This window comes from Poecile atricapillus, chromosome 8 (genome assembly GCF_030490865.1).
Source record: "Poecile atricapillus isolate bPoeAtr1 chromosome 8, bPoeAtr1.hap1, whole genome shotgun sequence".
NCBI classification, from domain to species: Eukaryota; Metazoa; Chordata; class Aves; order Passeriformes; family Paridae; genus Poecile; species Poecile atricapillus.
The window spans coordinates 13702637-13725079 of record NC_081256.1 but is presented as its reverse complement, the minus strand read 5'-3'; the positions used below and the strand labels follow the sequence as shown (position 1 = coordinate 13725079).

The following is a 22443-nucleotide window of genomic DNA, read 5'->3' as shown; positions in this document are numbered from 1 at the left end:
TTAGTTTGTCTGTTGAATTAGCACTATTTCACTGTGTAATCAAAAGCAGTATCTTTCCATTTGTGTAGAGCTGCCAGTCTGAATTCCAAATTAATTGACATGCTGCTCAAGTGAATTTCCTTGTGGGTTATTCATGGGGAGCAAGCATGGTTGCAGCAAGCACATTTTTTTGTTTGTTTATAATGTTAATTTCTTATAGTTTTTGAGGGACCAGTTGCAAACAGGTTGGAAAGGGAAGGATATCTTTTGATCCCTCTTAATTTTAACAGTAGCAGGGTTCTCTCCAGAACAAAACACAGCTTGACCAAACAGATTAGCATCAGGTTTGTGTGTCGTGTAGTAATGTAACTCCAGAGAATGAATGACACTTATCTCTCAAGGAATACATGCTTGCAAGCACAGCCTGACACTACAGGTAGCTTTAGGATTAATAGAACTGCTTCTAGATTTTTCCTTAAGGTGAATTTGATTTTAAAAATATAGATTATACCAATGATAAGGAGACTAAATAAAGAGTAAAATAAAGAGGACATAAAGTATTACGTAAAGTTTTATCCCAGATATCTGTTTTTTAAGGAAAGAGAAATTATGTTTTTAAAACTGAAATATTTGTAATTAATGAAAACATACTGTAAGGAAACAAAGACAAAAAAATGCTAAACAAAAATAGTCTTGTCAATTAAGTGCCATTCCTCTGAGAATGAATTCTGTACCTGTGGCTCTGTGTTAGTGTGCAGGATGAGCCCATTCCTGCTGAAATCAGCTGTGCAGAAACTAATCAGCCTCTGATAGTGTTGCTCTTTTAATTTTTTTCCTTTTTTTTAAAGTAAAAATAGATAATTTATTTTTGTAATTCACATGAAAATTTAATAGTGTCTTTGTATCATTTTACGTAATTCTGCTTTACTTCACTGTAAAGCCATTGTGTTGGATCAGAGCCAGGCCCATAACTTTAATACTAGAAATTGCTGGGTAAAATGTATGATGTTAAAAACATCTGTAAATATACATCATACATGCCATGTTGTGGTGTCTTGTGTCACAAGTAGGACAGAATTTATTTCACAGTTTGAAGGACTGAGTTGTACAGAACAGGGCACAAGTGTGGAGTTTAAATTTCTTGTTCACACAAAAAGGGAACTTTGAAAAGTATGGGATTTTTTATTTTCTTTTTTTTTTTTTTTTTTTTTTAATTTCTGTGGTAGTGTCACTTGTGTGTGAAGAATTTTATATGTCCAGTGTTCGGATACAGGGCCAGATGTGAAGCTGTAGGGCAGCTTTTTCAAATGAACTGACTGACCTGGGTGGTAGCATCTGCTTACAACATGAACCACAGTGCAGGCACGAAGGACAGCAAAGGACAGCTGTGGGTCTTCAATTCAATCCCACTTCCAGCTTCAATTCCTCTTCTTTTTTTTCTTTTTTAAGAGATTAGTCAAAGGAGAAACTATTATTGCAAATCTTAATTTCTGAGTTTCATTGATGGATTGATTAGCTGTCGAAAGATTGACTTCAGCAATGCCTGGTGCTGTGTGTGACCACTTCTGTTTAAACAGCTGGGTTTGTTAAACAACAGCCCAGGAAGAAACATGCTCTTCTCTAGATACATATTTATGAGAGAGACAAGAGAGGGCAAGGCTACAGAAAGGCAGAAGCTGAGTAAACTTTCTCACTTAGGCAGCTGATGCTAATTGTGTCATGCTCTCAGCTGCTCAGCCCTGATGACAGTTTATAGCGGGGCTGTCCAAGCCGTGCGCTCAAGCAAGACACAGCCTGTGCCATGACTCCATCCACTTCACTCTCAAGATTTTTGTGGTTTGATTTCTATTTGGGCACCCATAAACAGCTGCAACCTGATCTGTTCCCCATTTGTCAGGAAGTTAGGCAGCTAGGAGTTCCTTCATGCATGGCAATGTTGTCATTTACAAACAGTAGATTTGAATTTTTTTTTTTTTCTTAGTTTGGGAACCAAGGAGCACATCTTATCTTTGCTTTACTGCAGAATAGCTGACTCAGTACATGGGGTCTCATCCAAGTCCTCTGAAGCTGATGGAAAAACACTTTACTGCTGCTTGTATTTGGCTTTGTTCAACTATCAAAACAAGGAAATCTTGCATTAGAGTGAGTGCAGGCCTGAGCACTGGCCAGTGCTGCACACAGGGCTGATGGGCGTGATTGATGAGTGCACATACAGTTCTTAATGAGCTCTTGTTGACTATATATTCAATACTACTGAATTAAAAGAAAGTAAGTTAGGAGTTGAGACATAATCAGCTTTCAAATGCTTCCTGAAATCAGTTATATATCAGGAGTTCCTGCTAATCTTTGAAAGTGTGTGTAAGTATGAATAAACATATCCAGAAAGAGCTGTGATTTGTGTTTCACAGGTTTTTATTTAGTTGGTTTTGAACTGGCTCTATTCAACAATTGATCATTTTAACGTAACCATTTTAGCTGCTGTATCAGTGCAACATCAGAAACAACGTGATAAAAGACAGCAGTGAGCAGCAGCTCTGTACACTTGCCATTTGAGTCAGTCTGCATGGAAGAAGAAAATGCCTGTTCATACCACTGTGTGCTGTAAATTAAAGCCTGAGGGAATTCCAGTTTGTAGAAAAGGAAAAAAAAAAAAAAATAAAAAAAATTAGTGTCCTGTCCAGGGGTTGTGTGTTAGTAAGTGCTAATCTAACATAGATTCTCCACTGTGAGAAAATTCAGAGCAGCTCTTGCTTACTGTAAGGATGTGTTTTTGCCAACTCAGCTTCTTTGTTCCTTTAGAACACAAGAGGGAGAACCCTGTAACAAGCAGCATGTGCTGTGGCTGAGGAAGTTGCAACAGTACCAGCTATTTGAAAGTAATTCGAAGTGGGAAATGATACTTTCTATATTTCTTTCCCTAGTGAGCTCCCAAAAGCTGCTTGCCTTCGTTTAGGTCTGTTCCCTGTCTTGGGACTGTGCTGGCAGCTTTGATACCAGTAGCTATTGCTCTGTGACTTCAGCAAGGTTTACAGATAATGTGGAAGAGCACAGGAAGGATTATCCATATACAGCCCATGCATTGAGTGATCCTGATAACCATAAATGCCAGTTGTGGTTATAAACTGTTTGCAACAGTTTAAAGACAGACGGACTTTTTTTTTTTTTTTTTTTTTTCCCTAAAGGTTAAACCTGTATCAGGTGGTAGCAGAGGTGATACCTGTCTACCTCCATTAGTTCTGCAATAACTTTATACCATCAAAAGAAAGATTTCTACAGGTCTGTTAGTAGCTGGCCAAGAAGAATCTCCTAAGGTTTTGGAAATTACAGAAGTAATGTTTGTGTTACTGTCTGTATTTTGCAGTAAGACATGTATACATAGAAATGCAGTGGTTCAAGGGAGGTTTGTCATAGAAAGGAAAACAGATCAAACTGAGGTCTGTACAGTAAGGTCTGCTTCTTCACATTCTGGCCTTTAAAGGCATTGGTTCTTAGAAAACCTTCTTTCTCACACCAGAATTGTATTGATAAAGAAAATCAGAACGTGCTATGGGTTTGGCAATCCATGACTGCTCTTGCTATCTGTTAATTCTATCTTTTATTTTAACTTGTACCACTTTCTGATCTTTCATGAGCTTTTCAAGCATATTTTGTCTCCCATCCAAGGATAGTTTTTAACGTCAATCCAACCATGCTACTGAACTGCAGAGAATCCAGTCTTATTATGTGATCATGGCTGTGGTTAGTGGGACTTTGAAACCAGTCTGCCTCTCAGGGAAGCAGTGAAGTGTGGGATGAGTGGAGGCATGCAGCAGTGTTCTGTGCAGAGCGGAAGATGACTGTATTGTATAAAGATCAGATTAAAAAAAAACTTCAGGACTCCCAAGTATGAAGTAGTATTGTTTTATGCCCCAGTCATCTTTCCCCCTCCTGCAGTGTAATGCACATTTATTTCCTGAGAAAAGATGATGACCATGTTTGCTATTTCAGCACACTGTTGTGTTTCTAAAGAATCCTAGGGGGAAAATAAACAGCTTTCGGATGGCTCTGTCTTTTCCCTCTTTATGCCAAGTTTTATTTGACCAGAAACACTTCTGTTGGCTTACTACTTTATGTGAGCATATGTATGGCATAAGCTCTCACTGGATGTGTATATACATATATATATATATACACACATATAGTTTGTGTTTTTCTCATAGTGTACTTAAGATCTTTGCTGCTGGATTGCAATAACCAAGCATATGTCTGTAGGTATAATTTACAATCATGGTTGCATTGTATATGATGGGTTTTTCCCATCTCCAGCTGTTTGACATCTTTTTAGAGTACATGGATTTTTCAAATATTTTATTTCACACAGAATCTTTATCAATGAGCTTGGATGCATCCATGTGCTTCTTCTAGGTAACTGTCCAACCTATGCTTTAGTACTCCCAGACCTTCCTTTTCCATTTTGTGTGCTGTTTTTCCGCCTTAAATCCACAGAGGTATTCCTTGTATCCTTCCAGTTTCCAAGCTTTTTTCCCTTATCTAGTAACTCATTTATTAGCGTGCTGTTGGTTTATTTTGCATATTGTAATAACTAATTTTGTGTTTCAATCTTTCCATAAATAAGCAGTCTTCCCTGTGTTGAGCAGCTCATGATGGGATGTAATCTGCAACCAGGAAAGCAGGCTGCTTTATGTAGACACTAGAATATAGATAAAAATGTATTACAAATACCAAACATCATTTGTTTACCATTATAAGCCACTAGTTTTTAAGACAGAGATAGATTTTAATGTCATAATGTGGTACCATGAACAGATGTCCCTTGATCTTCCAGCTCATTTCTACTCCAGGGAAGTCTGTACTATTTGAATCCAAGGACTACATGTCAGCTTCCGTGTGGCTGTGAGCAATATCCTCCGTTTTGGCTGCTCTGAAGCTACTATACTAGTGCCCACAACCCCTGGTAGAAATTACGTAGCAATGTCTGAGAGTGTTCATTCAGGATAAATAAGAACCATGTGGGTGTGTGAGGAATGACTGTAGTTCTTTGCATGCTTCTTTGCCAGGACACAAGGAGAAAGGTCACCGCTACTTAAAGCGCTCCTGCCATGGCAATTCCCAGCTTAGATCTTGCCAGGCAATTCACTGAAGGCAAAGGCTCTGGTTTATTGATCTTCTTTCTGGAAAGAAATATTTATGATGCAGTCAGGTCCCTGAAGATAGCAGAAAAGAAAGACTAGAAGAGTGAGTTGTTTTGATAAACTTTCACCGGGTTTCTTAATGCGCTGCATGTGCTCCATGTGCAGTGTTGTCTTTCACAACTTGTGTGCTAGAGGGTTTCTAATTTGCATGTAGAAATGAATTCTGTTAGTCACTGGATATACTTTTCTTGGCTAAATGCGTGCCCTCTCGGGCTTGTTTTCAAAACAGAACAGCTGTTTTGTGGGTGTAACTCTTGGAAATCTGTCTGACACAATTTCATCCTAGTAACAGAGCACATACCTGGCATGGAGATCTTGGGAGATTTTTTTTCATGCCTTCCTGTTGAACTTCAGCACAGGGTTTACATTTCCTTTTTACACAAGCTGACTTGTGGAAATGAATGCCAAGCGCGGCGCTCCCCTCGGTCGTGCCAAGGTGCCCGTGGCAGGCTGTGTGCGGGGGAGCCAGCAGCCCGTACCCTCTCTGGTATCTTGGCACCCTGTGAGTGGGGAGCACTGGGAACACCTGCTGTGTCCTTGGGCTCATGGAAGTTTGCTCTTTGAGCATGCTCTTCCCGTTGGAAGACCCTCCCAGGACTGTATTTGTCCCTGTGTGGGGTGAATAGTCAGGGTTGAACCGCAGAGCTCTGTGTGTAAGATCGCACAGCAGAGCTCCGTAGGGCGAACACCTCGGTGGAGGGCAGGGGTTTGTGGAGGGGGTGGTGAAGCAGGAATAGTGTCTTGCTGCAGCTGGAATTCCTTGTGGGGATTTTGCAATGCTCTCACTGGGGAGTACCAGGCTTGGAATCTGAGTAATTGCAGACATCCTTCCACTGCTGTGCCTGGGTCTTCATCGCACAGCTGGAGACAGGGATGCTCTGGGCACTCCTCTCTGGTGCTGCCCTGAACCTCTGCACCCACGGGCACCCTGGGGCCAAACCTGCCCTGCACAGCAGGGACACTGTGGCTGGCAGCAGCTGAAATAGCTGAGCACATCCTGAAATGGGAATGACACTTGGATAAACGGGCTGCCTTGGGAGTGTTGTGATTCACATTTACACTCCTGTGAGCTATTGAAAGTCACTTTGTATCCATGTTGCTAGGCACAAATGCGGTAAGTGTTCTAAGATGATGTACCTAAATGTAGGGAGCGAGGAATAGATTTTTTGAAGTGAATGAAGTTTCAAAGGTTAAAAAGAAATTAGCAGAAGTATTTAGTGGTCAGAAGCATTCTCTTCACTCACTTCCACTGGAAGAAACAACTATCTCCCTTGCTACGTTTAGTGGAAATCTGCCAGTGAAACTGTGCAAGTTGTCACATCTAAATATAGTCACAGCAACCTACAGGAACTAGGTTAATATGTTTTATTAGCTGGAGGAGAATGGTTCTGCTTTCCACATTTGGTTAATAATACCCTCTGTAATGTGCCAAGGTAACTATCGTTCACTGCAGTTTGCATTGTCTCTCCATATATACTATATATAGAATAAAAACATGTTTCTCTGCTCTTTAGTCAGACACAGCTTAAAAAAATAAGAACAAACCACCCCACAAAGCAAACAAACCAAAACAAAACAAACAAAAAAAAGGGCCCCAGTGAAGACTAAGTAATCTATAAAGATCTCTAATTCTAAAGGGACTTCAAATGCTGTAATTACTTCTGCTGCACTTAAAAATTATTTAAGTACCACCTTCAAGTCAGTGCACTTGAAAGTCAGTGGTGCAACAAAGACATGAAATAAAGCCTTTTAAACTTCTTTAACTGTAATTAAAGAAAAAAAGACCATGGGTAAACATGTTAAAAAAGAAACATTTCCAATGTAAATAGTACCTTTAAAATAGCTTTCTTTTGTTCTGTGGCTGTTTGCAAAACCCACTCAGGCAGCCTATTTAGATTGCTTCAGTTGTCTGTTGGTGCAGTACAGGTTCTTTTGCCATTTCATATCAGTATAAACTGTATTATTTGCCTGCTCAGCTTTCTTCATTTTGTATAGTTCAGGTTGAAATCCCTTATGATTTGGCACATTATTCTCTTTCCTCTTGTTCCACAAAAGTCAAGTAACATACCAGACTCTATAGTGAATCTTGAAGTACATGAATAATGTATATTCCATTAAGAGAGAGTAACAATATCCCATAAAGAACAGTAGATTATTTTTTTGCTTGCCAAACTCTACTTGTATGTTAGTTTAAACTTTCTCTGACTTAGTAACTGTGGAAGGAATCTGATCCAGCCCACATTTTGTCATTTACATCATGTTGTCAAGTACAGATCTTTGAGATCTTTGCTGTTAGCATTTCTTAGCAATGTGTAGGTGTGAAATATGCCTACTTCAAACCAAATTCCATGGTTATAGTCAGTGATCTGGTCACCTAGGAAACTTTTAATAATGGATACAGTTGGATTGACGATGCAATTCTGGTATGATCAGATTTTTCCAGTTCCCTGTAATTTGAAAATGTAGTGCTTGAACAAAAAAAGTAATTGTAATTTCCTTCAGAGAGGAAAACCCTCCTCTGTCTTCAGTTCTGTTTTAGTCACAGTCTAAATTCACAGATAGTTTATTATTTATTTAAGATGTTCTTTATTAATTTTGTGGTGATTTCAGTAGAATTACTTGAAATTGCATGATCTTTATAATAAACTGTTTGGAAGGTATTGAGCCATTATTGCTCTGTTTCTGTCTCTTTGTGAGTCCATGGGAGCTCACTGCACAGTGAAGTCCTCCAGTCCTTCTGGGATGTACTTGGGAGATTTTCTTCTGATGCTTGGCTACAAGAGTCTGCTAGCACTTAATGGGGGGAAAAAGGTGGAGCAATTACTCCTCCAAATCTGTCTTTCCAAAATTTTTGATGTTCAAGTTGATTTGGTGGAAGAATTTACAATATTTCCAGTTTCTTCTTTGTTGCATATTGTATTGCAGGACTGTCAGTCTGGTTTGGTAGAGCCAGCAGTTAAAATCGTCTTTAGGACCTTTGAAGAAAAGGACTGTGTGTTGTCTCCCTGTTCACAGACATGCCTCCCAGACACCCCCACCCAATGTGAGAGATGTGCAGGATGTGAGAGAAATCCACAAAATTGTGTGTAGTGGGGAGGGCAGGTAGAAATGGTGTCTGTAGCTGAGGAGCTTGGGCAGTGTCAGATAAAATTGCAGGAGCCCTGCTGAAGGCACAGATAGGTTTTGTGGTGTAGGTACCGGGCACAGGGTGCTGCCACTGCTGAAAGGCTACATCTGGTCAAGGAGTGAGTAGGGAAGAGCAAGGTCCCAGTGCAGATCAAGTGTTCTGCAGTTTGCAGGAACACCACCTGAGTCAGGAACACCCTTAAACTGAGACCAGTAGCAGAAGCAGAGAAAGTATCACCTGTGCTCTGCCCCGTGTACACCAGGAGAGCTGCTGGTGAGCATGGAGCAGCCAGACCACTGCCAGACCTGGCAGGATGTTCTGGAGGTGATCTGGGGACTAGGGCTGACTCTGAGCGGTGTTTCAGTGGAGACAGTACAAGTGCCACCTGAGACTGGTCTGCGGAGTTTGTCTGCTGTGGCTGCTTCAGACAGACTTGAATTTCATTAGAACAGGGGGTTTTATGTTTATCTATGCATTGTCTGTATTCTGAGAGGTATTTTGGCCTGCCTGAGTCAATACACTTGATGTATTGGCTGCAGAGCATTGCATGAGTAAGTTGCAAGGGGCATTTCTTCTACAATGTGGGAACTGGGTCATCATCTTTCATGTTAACTTTTTTTGCTGGTGTCACATAAAGCAAAATGGGAAGTGATGAGTGATTTGAATACACTTAGGATGATGTCTTGGGTGTCTGAGGGATGCTAAGCCTGTGGTGGTGGACAAGGCTGAAGAGGTAACAGGAATGTTTTCCATAGCAGACACTTCTTGCACATGTTACTGGATTGAAGAAGGTAAATCCAGAGGATGTTTTTTTGGCAAGTAATGCAGTAACAGGCACTCTGTCTGGAATACTCATCATAGGCAATTAATTTTATTTTATTGTAAGGATTGATCTCATGGGCTGTGTTTAGAGTTCAAATTTAGCTGTTGCTTGAACTTGGCCTGAATTGGGGAAACTGCAATGAACTCTGGCATCCTGGCTGGTCTGCTGAAATATTTCATTTTAGATAGGGTTAAAGCCTTCTCATAGCTTCAAATTTTTTTGTTTCATTATGCAGCATATTGCAGAGGGTTCTAAATGTTGTTCAGTAGTTTAATTGGGAAGCTATTTAGTGGAAATTCATGACCCCATTCAAACTGTGTTAAAAGCTCTAGAATGTGAAGAAGAAATTAGTTGCATGGCCACTTGCCTGTGTGCGGTAAGAGGGCAATATCAGCAGTGTTGTAATGTACATATGCTCTGAATAAAACAACCAAGCAAACTCCTTGCTCTTTTGTCTCTGACCAAGGATTTAAAAACACTACATGCTGTTTGTTGAGGGATTGCTTGGGGGTTTTTTAACTTATTTTCATGAAGAGCATGTACTGTTGGCTTTCAGGGGATCTACTGGGGTTGGGTGAAGTTCTCATACCACCACTCAGTCCTGTGGTAATTGGTAACAGAATTAGCTCAGACTGAAAAGAAGTAACTTATTTTGGTTTTGAAGATTTCTTCCTGTCCACTACTCCTACTAGCTTTGTTTTTGTGTCTTGAACTAGTTGTTTACACAGTAGATTGACTTATTTGCTTCATCTTCCAGAGGATAATTTTAAATACAGCGCCTTGCTCTTAGCAGTTGTTGTTTGGTAATGTTTCACACCTATACTGTGGCAGACTATTTGCCTCTCTTTAAATGAGATACAGAAAGTCATAGAGCCCCCAGAGCTAGTGCTGTTCATTTTATTTTATTTTATAAACTGTGCCCTGAAAGCATATTAATACATGTTCTTTCCTTTTCTTCCTCAGATAAACTTCTAGTCTTTACTGTAGCAACTAAAGAAACTGATGGCTTTCACCGTTTCATGCGAACTGCAAAGCATTTCAACTACACAGTAAAGGTATTGTGGGTTTTGTACCAATTATTTGTGCTGTCCATGCTCTAAAATAGAGCCAGTAAATGGTAGCTGACCTGCCTTAGCTTCACTGTGGGCTGGACAGAGGGAAACAGCAGCAGAGCTGGGGGGCAGGAGGGGCACTTGCTGCTCTCTCTGTTGCTTACCTGCTGATGCCCCTCTGAACCACCACGGGAGGGAGGTGCTTCCCCTGCCTCAGGAGCTGCTTTAGAGGTTTGTAGCTATCATGGTCAGCATCATCCTCACTCACAGGCTCTGTCATGTTTCATCACAGAGCCTCGTTTTTCAGAGTGGCTGATTTTGTTTGCATGAACGTTTCTGGGAGCTGTACTGCACTCAAGGGCTTTGCATCTCTTTCCTTAAGCAAGGCTGGAACACTGCTGCAAGGGAGGAGGGAGGGTCACAACTGAGAATTTCTGTGTTTCCCAGGAACCTGTAATTTCTGAGAGGACAATGTGTTTCTATCATTCTTGCCAGCCTTTTCTGCCTTGCTCTGTGCCTCTTTATGTCACGTACTTAGGTTGGCCTCTGCATGACCTTGGAAAAAAGGGAGGGCATTAACCTTCTAAACTTTCCCCACAAATTGGTTCTGCCAAGAGAAAATCCAGGAATTCAGATACTGTTATGAATTTTTTCTGCTGACTTACCACAGTGCCTCCACTAAAAATAGGAAATTATTTGGGTCTTTGACTTCTACCACTGAATTTAGAGGACTGAGAGAACCTTTCCTCATATGATAAAGCTGTACTAGACCACCTGAGAAGCCTGAGCTCAGGATACATTTTTTGCTTTGCAGATTTGTCCAAAACATCATGCAATGTAGTTCTTCTAGGCTTTATATGTTCCAAAAACACTGTGTTCATAACATGTAAAAGCTTTTTCCTTTTTTGACATATAATCTGCTATAGTGCTTGGCTGGGGAGAAGTTCTATGTTTAACTGAGTTTCAGCAGTGAGCTGTTTACTGGGAAACCTATCCATCCCTTTTTTGTACAAAAAGCTTGCAATTTGAATTAGTTATACCCTGATCCACCAAGGTCTTTTGTGCCTCCTATTCCTAAAAGGATGTTACTGAATTTTAAAGGTATCATTCAGAATGCTTTTCTAACACAAATTTTGAAACAATCCCTAGCTTTTTTTTCTATTTTTTTTTTTTTCTGAAGGAGACATTTCAGTAAATGGCAGTAGCAGGCAATTGCTTGATTCTTATTTGGTTAAGAAATGTCTCTCTCATGGTTTTGCAGTGATGTCATTGCACTGAATGTTGCTTCAGACATGGAAAACTCACGATGCTGGAAGTGCTGGCTTGCTATGCTTTAATGTGTTGCTTCTGCTTTAGCATCTGTTTTCAATAAGGGTTTACTTTTAAAAAGCCTCATGGGTTTGGATACTAGCAAAAAGTAGGGATTTTTTCCCTCTTATTCCAGGTTCTTGGAAAAGGTGAAGAATGGAAAGGTGGTGAGCTGCCCAACTCTATTGGTGGAGGGCAGAAAGTTCGACTGCTGAAGGAAGGCATTGAAAGCTATGCTGACCAAGAGGACTTGGTTGTACTGTTTGTTGAATGGTGAGCAAACCTGGCTTCTTGTCTTTGTTTTAGTTTGGGTAGACATGCTAAAGTAGCTGCTGTGACATGCTGAAAGTTGCACCATGCTTTTGTTCTTTGCTGTTTTATTTGAGAGGGTTTGTGTCTTTTTCTTCATTCATAAAAATAGTGGATGGATTTTTGGCGCAATCATTACTTTTTAACAGATTTACAGATGTAAGAGTTGTTCATAGTTCCGCTGCCTCGAGGGGGTAAAAAAATGTTGCTGGGAGCTGACAGGCTTTTAGGCAAGCATTTGCCCTCTCCCTTTTCAGCTGCAGTGAGAGCAGGATGTGGCTGCAGGCTGGGAGTGTGGATGGGAGGGGGAGCAAAAGCAGCTCCAGAAATAGTGTCCAGTAGGGACTAGAGGCATAATCTTGTTCCATGAAGAAAGGGATATGGAGGAAGCTGGAAAATGGCTCCCTGAGGAAAGCATTTAACAGGAGAAGCTCTGTGTATTAGAGAACTGGAACAAGTCTTGGTGTCAGATGTAGCCTGGTGCCTCTGCTATCTGTGTGATGGAAGGATGGAGAGACAGTACTGCTGCAGGTGCCAGATTGTAGCTCATAGCACAGCTATGCTTGAACATCCTCCCTGGAGGCCAGAGAGGCTTCTCCCTGTCACAGAAAGCACAGAGCTCAAACGTGTTCCAATCACTTTTTCTATTGCTTCCCTCTGCTTTTTCTCTTCTTTTCCCGCTCTGACAACAGTATGATCAGAGTAGTGCAGAATCCAGATTGCAGTGGAAACCAGGCTCTTCTACACTGATGTTAACCAGAGCAGGGTCACAGCTCTGAAATAATCACTGCAAGGAAAGCGTGGGACCAGGTCTGGAATCAGGAACAGGAAGCTCCTGTTGCTGACAGGCAGCCTTGGGGAGATGTAGCTGTGAGCTTGGAGAGAGTCATGTATGAGTTCACCCATGCTGCTGGTACCATGGCATGTTGGAATGTCTGCTCCAGAATTCTCTTTCAGCTTTTGACCTGCTTTATTTATTTAAAATTTGGCAGTTGAAGAAATTAGGGACACTTTTTCAAGGCAGGGGAATGGCAGAGTTTGCACAGCAGACATCATCACAAGGCAAAGTGGCTGAACACTGGCATTTTATGGAAAGTTTATTTATTGATTTGTGTAAGTTAACTCTTTGGGAAATTTGGTTCAAATCCATTATTTAATTTTCTGTTCTAGTTCTACTTCTTATGATGAGTAAAAGAAATACCTAGAAGACAAAAAATCTAAATCGTTGTCACTAATTTATAAATAAGCATTATAAAGGATGCTTATTATACTGAATATTTTTTGTATGCTTATGTCTGTAAAAGCTATCTAGTTTGGTGGTGCACATCCAGTTTTGAATTTCTTTTCTTATTGACTTAGCAAATGCAAAATTGAACAAGTGGAAAAAGAATCTTTGTAAAAGTGCATGCATTATATGTTTGTTTGTGGTGCTGTCCTACTAATCACACAAGAACTGAAAATATTAAAGGTTAATTTCAAAGATTTTGTTCTGTGCTAAAGCTCAGATGACTCAAACATTTCCCAAATGTTTTCTACTTCTATTGAATCTTTGTTTCTGAATTTCTTACCCTAATTCATAACTATTTTCTTCCTATGTGATAAAATATGCACATTTATTATCATATTGGTACAAAGGTCTAGCTCAAATGTATCTCCATCATAATTTACTCTCTGGAGGGGCAGGCTATTTGCTGGCCTGTGTGAGAGAGTAGAAAACCATGTGTGTCAAAGTGCAAAAACCATTATCGTTCTTCCCATGAAAAATCACAGGATTTAAGGCCTCCCAAGTTCCTGAAGTCTGAAATCCCAAGTATATATTTATTTAGAGCTGGTGGAAAGGATTCCAGACGGGAGAGAAAAAAACAGTTTGCTGATTCTAGCATTATTTTTTAATTTTAATGAGCTTTTTCATTTCCAGAAATCCTGGTTTGCAATTTAAACACTGATCAATGTAGCAGTAAGTTTGGAAAAGACAAATGTCATGAACTTCCTTTCTTCTTCAAATGTTTTTTATTATATTCATTGTGAAGCATTTGGAATATTAATCTTGGGGGTGGGGAAAGGAAATGTCTGTTTTGCTTACTGTAACTAGGCAAGTAATTTCTAGGGAACTGTTTACTTAACTAACTTAGTTTCTTGGTTTGTTTTTTTGTTTTTTCTCAGCAGTTTGTTATATGGCTCAGAATTCTGGAAATAGTTTGAGCTTCTTTTGTGGACAGCTTGTGCCTATGTGTAGATAGCAAAATTCCTGCAGATGGAACACTATTCAAATTAGGCTTGCTTTTGCTCAGGCTAACTTCTGGTTTATTTTGGACCACTTCAGATTGAACTGGCTAAAGGCCAGTGTAGACTGGATAAATTGGTTGGTGCTGTGACTGTTCATCCAGGGCTCCCACAGACATCTCTTTGTATCGTGGAAGAATTTTGAAGCCTCTCAGTTTGTTGTTTGTTTTGTTGTATTTTTTTTAACATTTGTCAGAAACTGAGGGATAATTATATTTTTTATAAATTATTAACCATTTTCTATGTCTCTCAAAATGGTTAAGGTGTGAACCTGGTGGGGACACGGTCTAAGTGACAAAATAGTTTTGTGTCTGCTTTGTGACATTGCTAGGCTCTAGTAGGCTCTCCCTCACTTGTTTTTTGAGCTCTTACCCTGCAGCTCCAATAGTAGCAAGTTCTCACTGTTAAAGTTGTGGATGGAAAAATTGCATGGTCAGTTTCAGAGCACCTGAGTCTCTGCTGTTGTTTCCCTGTGCTGCTGGGAGGGCAGGGTGATTAGCCAGGATGTTTTGTTCCTGCGAAAGAGAGGGAGGGAGGGCTGGATTCCAGTCCCAAGCATTTGCCATCTGGGAGCTTCAGGAAATGGGATTAGGTTGTGGAAACTTTCTGGGTTGGTGAGGTTTTTTGGGTTTGTCTTTTGGTTTTTTGTTTGGTTTTTTTTTTCCTTGCTTGTTTTTCTTTTCTTTTCTTCTTGCTTTTGCTTAATTGGAAGGATTGATGAAGAATAAATAAAAGAGTATCTGAGCTGTTCCTGATTGCCAAGGAAGACTTCTTTTTCCTGGATATGTCCACACTCTTTTTCCCTGTCAAATTTTGAAGTACTTTATTTAATGTAAGTCATTGTGTCAACCCTAATAACAGTATAAACTCAAGGATGGGACTTGTTTTGTGATGGTCTTAGCAGTGTAGACCTGAAGTGAATCCCCCCTTCCAGCAGAAGGTGAGATCTGAATAGGCTGAATGTAATCTGACAAAACAGGTAAACAAGGCAAATTATACATTTACAGGTGTTAAGAAGTTTTCCTTTTGCATGGACAGAAAATTCATAAAGCAGCTGATGAGCATCCTGTCAGCAAGGGGGGGAAGGCTGGTGGAGGTCCTGCCCAGGAAGAGCTGTGGTGGCAGTAAGTCACCTCGTGACAAAACAGAGGGCCTTGGCCATTAATGGCAAGTGTAGGTTCCTGCTGGGTTAACAGAGCTCCATAATATCCATTGCAGTTTAGCAGCTCAGCTCTGGGTTTAGGATTATAAACTGTGCTTTTTTTATAACTGTGTAATAAGTAGCATATCCCTTTCACAAGCAGAGCCTGTGGCTGGCCCAGCGTGTTGCTCAACTTTGGCTTTCTTTCACAGAATGACAGTCCTTGGAAGCAATGTTCTTCCAGGGGGTTTGGTTCCTTCCTGCAGCTGGAAGTCCCTGCAGCAGCACTGCCCTGGTCATGGAGGAGAGGCACAGCCTGCCATGAGCTATTAAGTTAAAGCCTCAAACAGATCTCTTTTTGTCTGTCTTCAACGTGTCTCCTGTTTCTTGTGTGTTCTGCAGGCGCGGTCTGGCTTTGAGTCGGTCTACAGAAATTGAATGGAAAAGAGAGTGAAGTGTATTCCTGTAAATTTGGGCTGAAACAGGCATTTTTTGTGAAACTGGGGAAGGTCCAACATGTACCATTTCTTTCATGGATTCTTCTGCCAAAGTTGCAGAAAAACATAACAGAGTTTTCAGAAAACCACTTACTTATATAGACTACATAACACACTTCCTCTCCAGGGTTCATAGTTTGCTTTGTGGTGAAAATCTTTATTTTACATTTGTAAGCCAGCTGTTGTTCAGTTCTCTTAGGCCAATTTCATTAAATCCTCTTTGAAGAAAAAACATCTTGAATAATTTCAGAACTGTAATAAGGTAATAACTTTATTTAACAACTGTAATAAAGGAATACCATAAGTCAGTAATAGTTGGTCTGTTGGCACTATAGCTGGGTAATCCAGTGCAATGCAAAATGTTCTGTGTACTACAAGTGGGGGTACTGCTGTCCTAGTTAGCCCAGTTAAAAGGCTTTGCAAGAAAAGTCTTGGTCATGGTTAGACCTTGGTTTTTGGTAGCTCTACTGTTCCTTTGCCTGTTGTCAGGGCTGGTGATTTTTAATTTCTAAGGTACATGTGTAGAGTAAGAATATTCCTATGTTCATATGAGGAAACTGCAAGGCTGAGATGCTGCCATTAAAACTTTTTGCTGCTTCAGGCAGAGACTAATTTATGATTTCAATTTCACCGTGACATTTCTTCATGCTGTTTAAAGTGAACCTTGAAGTGGGAGGCATTGGCACAGGTCATCCAGAGCAGCTGTGGATGCCAATCCCTGGCAAATTCTGAATTCCAGCCCAGATTGGATGGGGCTTTGGGCAGACTGGTCTAGTGTGTGGCATCCCTTGGTGGGGGGATTGGTTTGTTTGCTTGGTTGTGTTCCCAGCTCCCTGTGCCCAGCAGGCATTGATTTAGATTTGGTTCAGCCACAAGAAACCACCAGGCTTGGGAGGCTCCATTCTTCCAGGACCTTGGCCAAACCCAGGCAGGTTTTGTTCTGGTTTGGCACCCTGTTGACCTTTGCTGTGTGTAACAGCCAAAGATGAGCCCTCCACCTTTAGGCCTTTATCCTCAGTAGGAATTGTGATTCAAAGGCAGGTAAAGTTTTTCATAAATAGATACTGTGATGCTTTGAGCCTTTTAAGTCTTTGGCACATTAAAGAGGCTGAAGGAGAAACTATGCCTTGTCAGGTTGCAGTACACTTTTTATGGGCAACTAAACTTCATTGAGGTCTAACTACATTCTTGGTAAGATTTTTTTAGAAGAGTCAGTGCTGTTGTGCTTAGGAACAAGATCATCTAGATTTTCCTAGTGAAAGTCATCAAAGTCATTGTCCAGTCCTACTTTTCATCTGTTAAAGTTTGGTATTTTTAATTGTTGTTCTTAAAACCTCAAGCAAAAGACCTAAAATAGGAAAATCAATTTCAGACAAAGGAAGTGTGAAGAGAAAAGGATGTCCAAAATGTGGAAGACTAAAAAGCAGAAGGGGAAACTACTTTGAATAAATAGCACTGATTGAAGTTTCTCTCCTAAAAGGATATAGAATTTTCACGTGGTGGTTAAATATGATTTGAGGCATTTTTCAGAATGAAAGAGCTATTTGATTTTTAAATTTGAATAGTCCAATGACTTGTTTTGAACACAGAAACATTAAAATGAGACTAACCTAACAGATGTATTTTCTTTCCTTTTAAGCTATGATGTTATCTTTGCCGGGGGCCCTGAAGAACTGCTAAAGAAATTTCAGGAAACTAATCACAAAGTGGTGTTTGCAGCAGATGGACTCATTTGGCCGGATAAAAGGCTGGCTGACAAATATCCTGTTGTCCGGAGTGGAAAACGATTCCTGAACTCAGGAGGCAAGTGGGGGTCCTCAAACACTTGAACGTGAACGTGACCCATCTCTGTTATCTCTTCTCTGCACTTGTTGCTCGTGGAGCTGGTCCTGAGTTACCCAAGTATAAAACTGATGACTGCATATACTGTCACCTTCCTCCCCTCCCCACCTGAACAGCCCCTCTTCTGTGCTCAGGCACATGTGCACGGTGTGTGTTTGGCAATAATTTGTAAAAAGCAGATAAATACAGTCAGGGTCTAGCAAGCAGCTGTGTGTGGCAGCTCAGTGCTGTGCAAGGATGAGCCCACTGCTTCAGAAACAGCCAAAACAGCACCTGCTATTTATAGGCACAGTTTAGCCTGGTCACAGAATTCCTGAGCTCAGCTGCCTGCTTCCTGGAGATCTCTGCACACAGGGTGGATGTGCTGTCAGCTCTGCCTGGCCTGTCAGTGTGGCTTACTGCTCCTTCTAAAAGGAGTGGGACCTACTCCCTGGAATATTAATGATGGATGGATCCTGGAATCCTCCTTTAAATGCCAGCTTTGCTAATAATTTTGCACTTGATTAATATATGCACTGATACAAATACTGTGCTGTGTAGAAGCTATTGAGTGTGTCTGGGGCACCCTACTTCAGTGTGCAGATCTGGGGCAGCCTACTTCCGTGTCCCTGTTTCTTTCCCCCACCTCTCTGTCCTCTCTTTTTTATTTTGGTATATATTGGTTTTGAGTTGAATTCTCATTGTATTTCTGGCAGTATTACATTGAGGCATGTCTGCCAGTAAGAAGTGATTGATGAAAATGAAATTTTTTCCACAGATGGGCTTCTTGGGAAAGTAATAGTGTGATATCATGCTTTGGCGTTCTCAGAACCATCCTGGGCAGATCTGATTTATTTTTTTCCTTAAAATACCATTAGTATAAAAATAGCCATTAATTATTAACTTTTTGAAACAGACCTGTTACATACCTCAGGAAGAAGATAAGATTTTGAGCCAAATTGTGTGAAATTCATACCCTTTTTTTTACTGGCACCGCTCAGAATGAAGTCCCTGGTTGGTGGAGAGCGTTGGCAGGGTAGTGCTTTTTGTGGAAATAACCTGTGTGTGTGATGTTGCAGGATTTATTGGTTATGCTCCATACATAAATCGTATTGTGCAGCAGTGGAATCTGCAGGATAATGATGATGACCAGCTGTTTTACACCAAAATCTATGTTGACCCATTGGCAAGGGTAGGTAGTAACTTGCTTTCTCTTTTCTTTCTGCTTGAAATAACATGCTGCTCCTCATAAAACACCGGGAGATGAAAAGCCAAGGAATGCTGTCTCTTTATACTGGAGTGCCAGGTTGACAGCTGTTTGTTCTCCTGAGATTCCTACTGCTGGAATGATGAACAGGCTCCCAAAGGGTCGTGACTTGATCTATTATTTCAGGCTGTCTTCAGGCCCAGGCAGATTGTGCTTCATTGTTAGAAATAACAGCTCTGAGGTATATGATCAGACACATTTATCTCAATGAGGGTCCCATGTACTTGGCAGTTTGATGGCCAGAGAATGTGGCATTTTTCCAGGGTGTCACTGAACTACTTGCTGATCCAGTGTTTTATATTTTGGCTTGCTGCCATTTCAGATCCTGCCTTCAGCTTTCTCTGCAAACATGTTCAATGAAGCTGCATTGTAAATTTTTAGTGAAGACCTCTCTGTGCCCTCAGTTAACAAAGTTCTCTGCTGAGTTGCAGAGTTAAAGCATGATAGATGTTTAGAGGCGTGTTTTGAGGGATAAGGGAAATTAACAATATAGTGATGCAAAAAGACTTTAGAAGATGATATAGCAGAATTTTGAGAAGGATTTTGGTAATTTGTATGCTTAAGGCAGATGCAAAATTTTTGAAATATATACATGTTGTTTCTGGCATAACTTAATGGAAAATCATGTCTGTTTGGATACAGGTTCAGAAATAGATAATATTTCTGTTGGAAGGGACCTACAGTGATCATCTAGTCCGACTGGCTGACCAGTATGGGTCTGACCAAAAGCTGAAGTGTGTTACTGAGGCCATTGCCCAAAGGCTTTTTAAGCATTTCACAGACTGGAGGTATTGACAACCTCTCTAGGAACTGATCCAGGGTTTGACCACCCTGTTCATAAAGAAATGTTTCCTAATGTCCAGTCTGACATGCTTCATGTCCCTGCTTCCCTGGTGCAGACTGAAGCATTCCCTCAGCACCTCCCTCTCCCCATCCCCTCCTCAGGAAGCTGTAGGGAGCACGGAGATGCCTCCTCTAAACCAGGCAAACCTCAGCTGCTCCTCCCAGGAAATTCCAGCCTTCTTGAATTGCTTATATGCAAGTTTAGTCATTGCCAGGTATGCAATTGACGAGACAGGCTGTAGAAATATTACAGCTGATTCTGCATCCAAGTCAGAAGTAACATAATTAGTTGTCTAAATGGATTGTCTTCTAGACCAAAACTGTGTGTCTGTGCAGAACCCTGCTGCACCATGATTGAAAACACTTCCATGGTGCTCACTATACATCACCACTGAGTATTTGCATAGTAATAATGTGCCCAGTGCTGTAGAATGTGTAAGAGAATCTTGGAAGATCAAAACCAAGGATATCATCTGTATAGGGGTTTTTAAGTGTGTTTTAGATTTTGCATACTTGAATCAACATTTTAAAAATGGTAAAACATATAGTAAGCTAGGATTAGTAAAACAACATTAGGAACATGTTTTAAAACCACCAATATTTTCTATTCTGACATGATACTTAAAATTGACTTTTATATTTTTGTGATTCTGAAACACAGCATGTTTTCTTTCTTGGCCAAGACTTATTTTTTAAGACACAAATTTTCTTTGGCTTCTACTGCTGAATTGCAGTTCCTGTGGAGAGTTATGATCTTTATCCTTCAAGCTTAAAGTTTCTGCATATGCAAAACTGGTTGCTATAGAACTGCACAACTTGGGAATACAGAAAAATGTAGCAATATAAAGAACACACAGAGTCATTTTCCCTGATTCCTTGCTGCCACTGTGGTATAATTGCAATGTTACCATAAAAACATTGGCTTTTAGAATGCCTCAACAGCTTTGGTACTTTGATTTCAGGAGCGCATTAACATTACTTTGGACCACAAATGTACAATTTTCCAGACCCTAAATGGAGCTGTTGGTAAGTGTATGATTTGCACATTGTGTGTTTCATTAACTGTTATTAACACTTCTTTTTTTTTGGTTAACCATGAATGTAGTTCTTTAAACATGTCCTTATTTTAAGCAAGTGTTTGGATGGATAAGCCTGATCACTATTACAAGTCTTTTGGGTTGATTATTAATTGAATTCTCTCATTGATAAAATAGTTGATTTAAAATAGAAAAAAAAATTAAATAAACGAAGTTGGCAGTAAATACAGAGTTAAGGATTATTTTTCCATTTGCCTTTCCAAAACTTAATTACAGGAGTAGGATTAGTAAGTAAAATTGCATTTTAGATGTCCTCAAGCAAATGGCTATACATAATGAAGTAGAATATAGAATAAGGTAGAATTTCCTTTATTTAACTGTCATTAATTTAAGTGGAAAAATGCATCTGTACAAACTTCCTTTCTTATATCTGACCTTCAATTTTGGAACAATGATTTGTAGTCAGATCATATCTGAAATAACTGATTTCTCTATAAATAACATTTGCACTAAATTATTATTTTGAAAGCAGATTTTATTCCAATACTGAAGCTACTAATTAAAAAATATGAAGTTTGACCTTATTTATCATAAGGAGCTTAGAATTTAAGATCTATTTTAGAGAAATGAACAAAGGCTTCTAAATAAATAATACTGACAATAAATGACAGCAGCAGCAAGGTATATTGTATCAGCAAGGACTTAAAAATTCTGAAATTTTAGCTTTTACTTATGAACTTACTGTACTGCTTTGTTCATTTGCAGATGAAGTCCTTTTGAAATTTGAAGAAGGAAAAGTAAGAGCAAGGAATTCAGTGTATGACACCCTACCAGTCACCATTCATGGAAATGGTCCAACTAAAGTGAGTGAGAGTTTGATTTTATTTTCATGTAAATGAATCAAAAACATCAAGGCAAAAAATACAATGGCAGAAGAGTATGAAACAGTCATAGCATAACACCATGGCACACTTCCATTTAATGTTATTAGGAATTGAGAGGATAAAAACCCCCTTCAAATTCATGTTATTCTGCTGTCACTGTAACTTGATATTGCTGCTGAAACAACTCATTCTGCTCCCAAATTCATTGTGGCATGGGATATTAGAAGCAAGTAAGCTTTTGTTAATTCATTCACTAATGCAGAGCTGTTCTTGAAGCTATGCAGTGTCCATCTGGTTATTAAATGGCAATCAGAATTATAGGGGGCAGGATAATCTGGCCAAGAGTGATGGGCTGGGACACAAAATGGTAACTCCTCTGTTCCTACCCTAGACCCAGGTGTGTGTATACACATATATAAAAAACTACATTGCATTTAGGCAGAAGAAGAAGTCTGTGAGTGTATCTATGCAGGTACAGGTGGGGCTGGCTTTTCCCTTGCCTTCAGTGTCACTGCTCACGGCTGTCAGTGTGTGCCCATGGCCTGTCAGCTTTGGGCAATGGTAGGGCACTGTCTGCTCTGTGAAATCGCTGTTTTGACAGATTCTGTTCATGTGTAAGGATCCAGTGGTTCAGAGGTCCCTGCACAGTTTCTCTGAGAGAAATGGCTGTGTTTTGGTAATATGGCAGCTGCATCTCTTTGTTCTGTGCCAAAGTGTAAAGGTGTATTGTTTACAGTGCTGTCTGTTGGCTGAAGGATTGGGCATGGCTACTTTCTCATTTCTTCTGAATGAGTGTTCCTTACTGTAGCTCCTTATTTTAAGAAAAATGCCTTTCAGGAGAATGAAGTAAAGTTTGAAACTCATTAATATCCCAGGGACT

At 40.1% G+C, this 22443-nt stretch overlaps 1 protein-coding gene across 2 annotated transcripts in view; it reads left to right on the top strand.

Annotated features, from left to right (window-relative positions):
* PLOD2 (procollagen-lysine,2-oxoglutarate 5-dioxygenase 2) overlaps nucleotides 1–22443 on the top strand; it is a 48717-nt gene that overhangs the window by 4421 nt on the left and 21853 nt on the right. For both annotated transcript variants that reach the window (XM_058844173.1, XM_058844172.1), the window contains exons 2-7: nucleotides 10085–10176; nucleotides 11618–11754; nucleotides 17351–17514; nucleotides 18612–18724; nucleotides 20605–20668; nucleotides 21445–21542. In XM_058844173.1, coding sequence (XP_058700156.1) covers nucleotides 10085–10176; nucleotides 11618–11754; nucleotides 17351–17514; nucleotides 18612–18724; nucleotides 20605–20668; nucleotides 21445–21542 — 668 coding nt within the window. The remainder of the gene's footprint in view (nucleotides 1–10084; nucleotides 10177–11617; nucleotides 11755–17350; nucleotides 17515–18611; nucleotides 18725–20604; nucleotides 20669–21444; nucleotides 21543–22443) is intronic.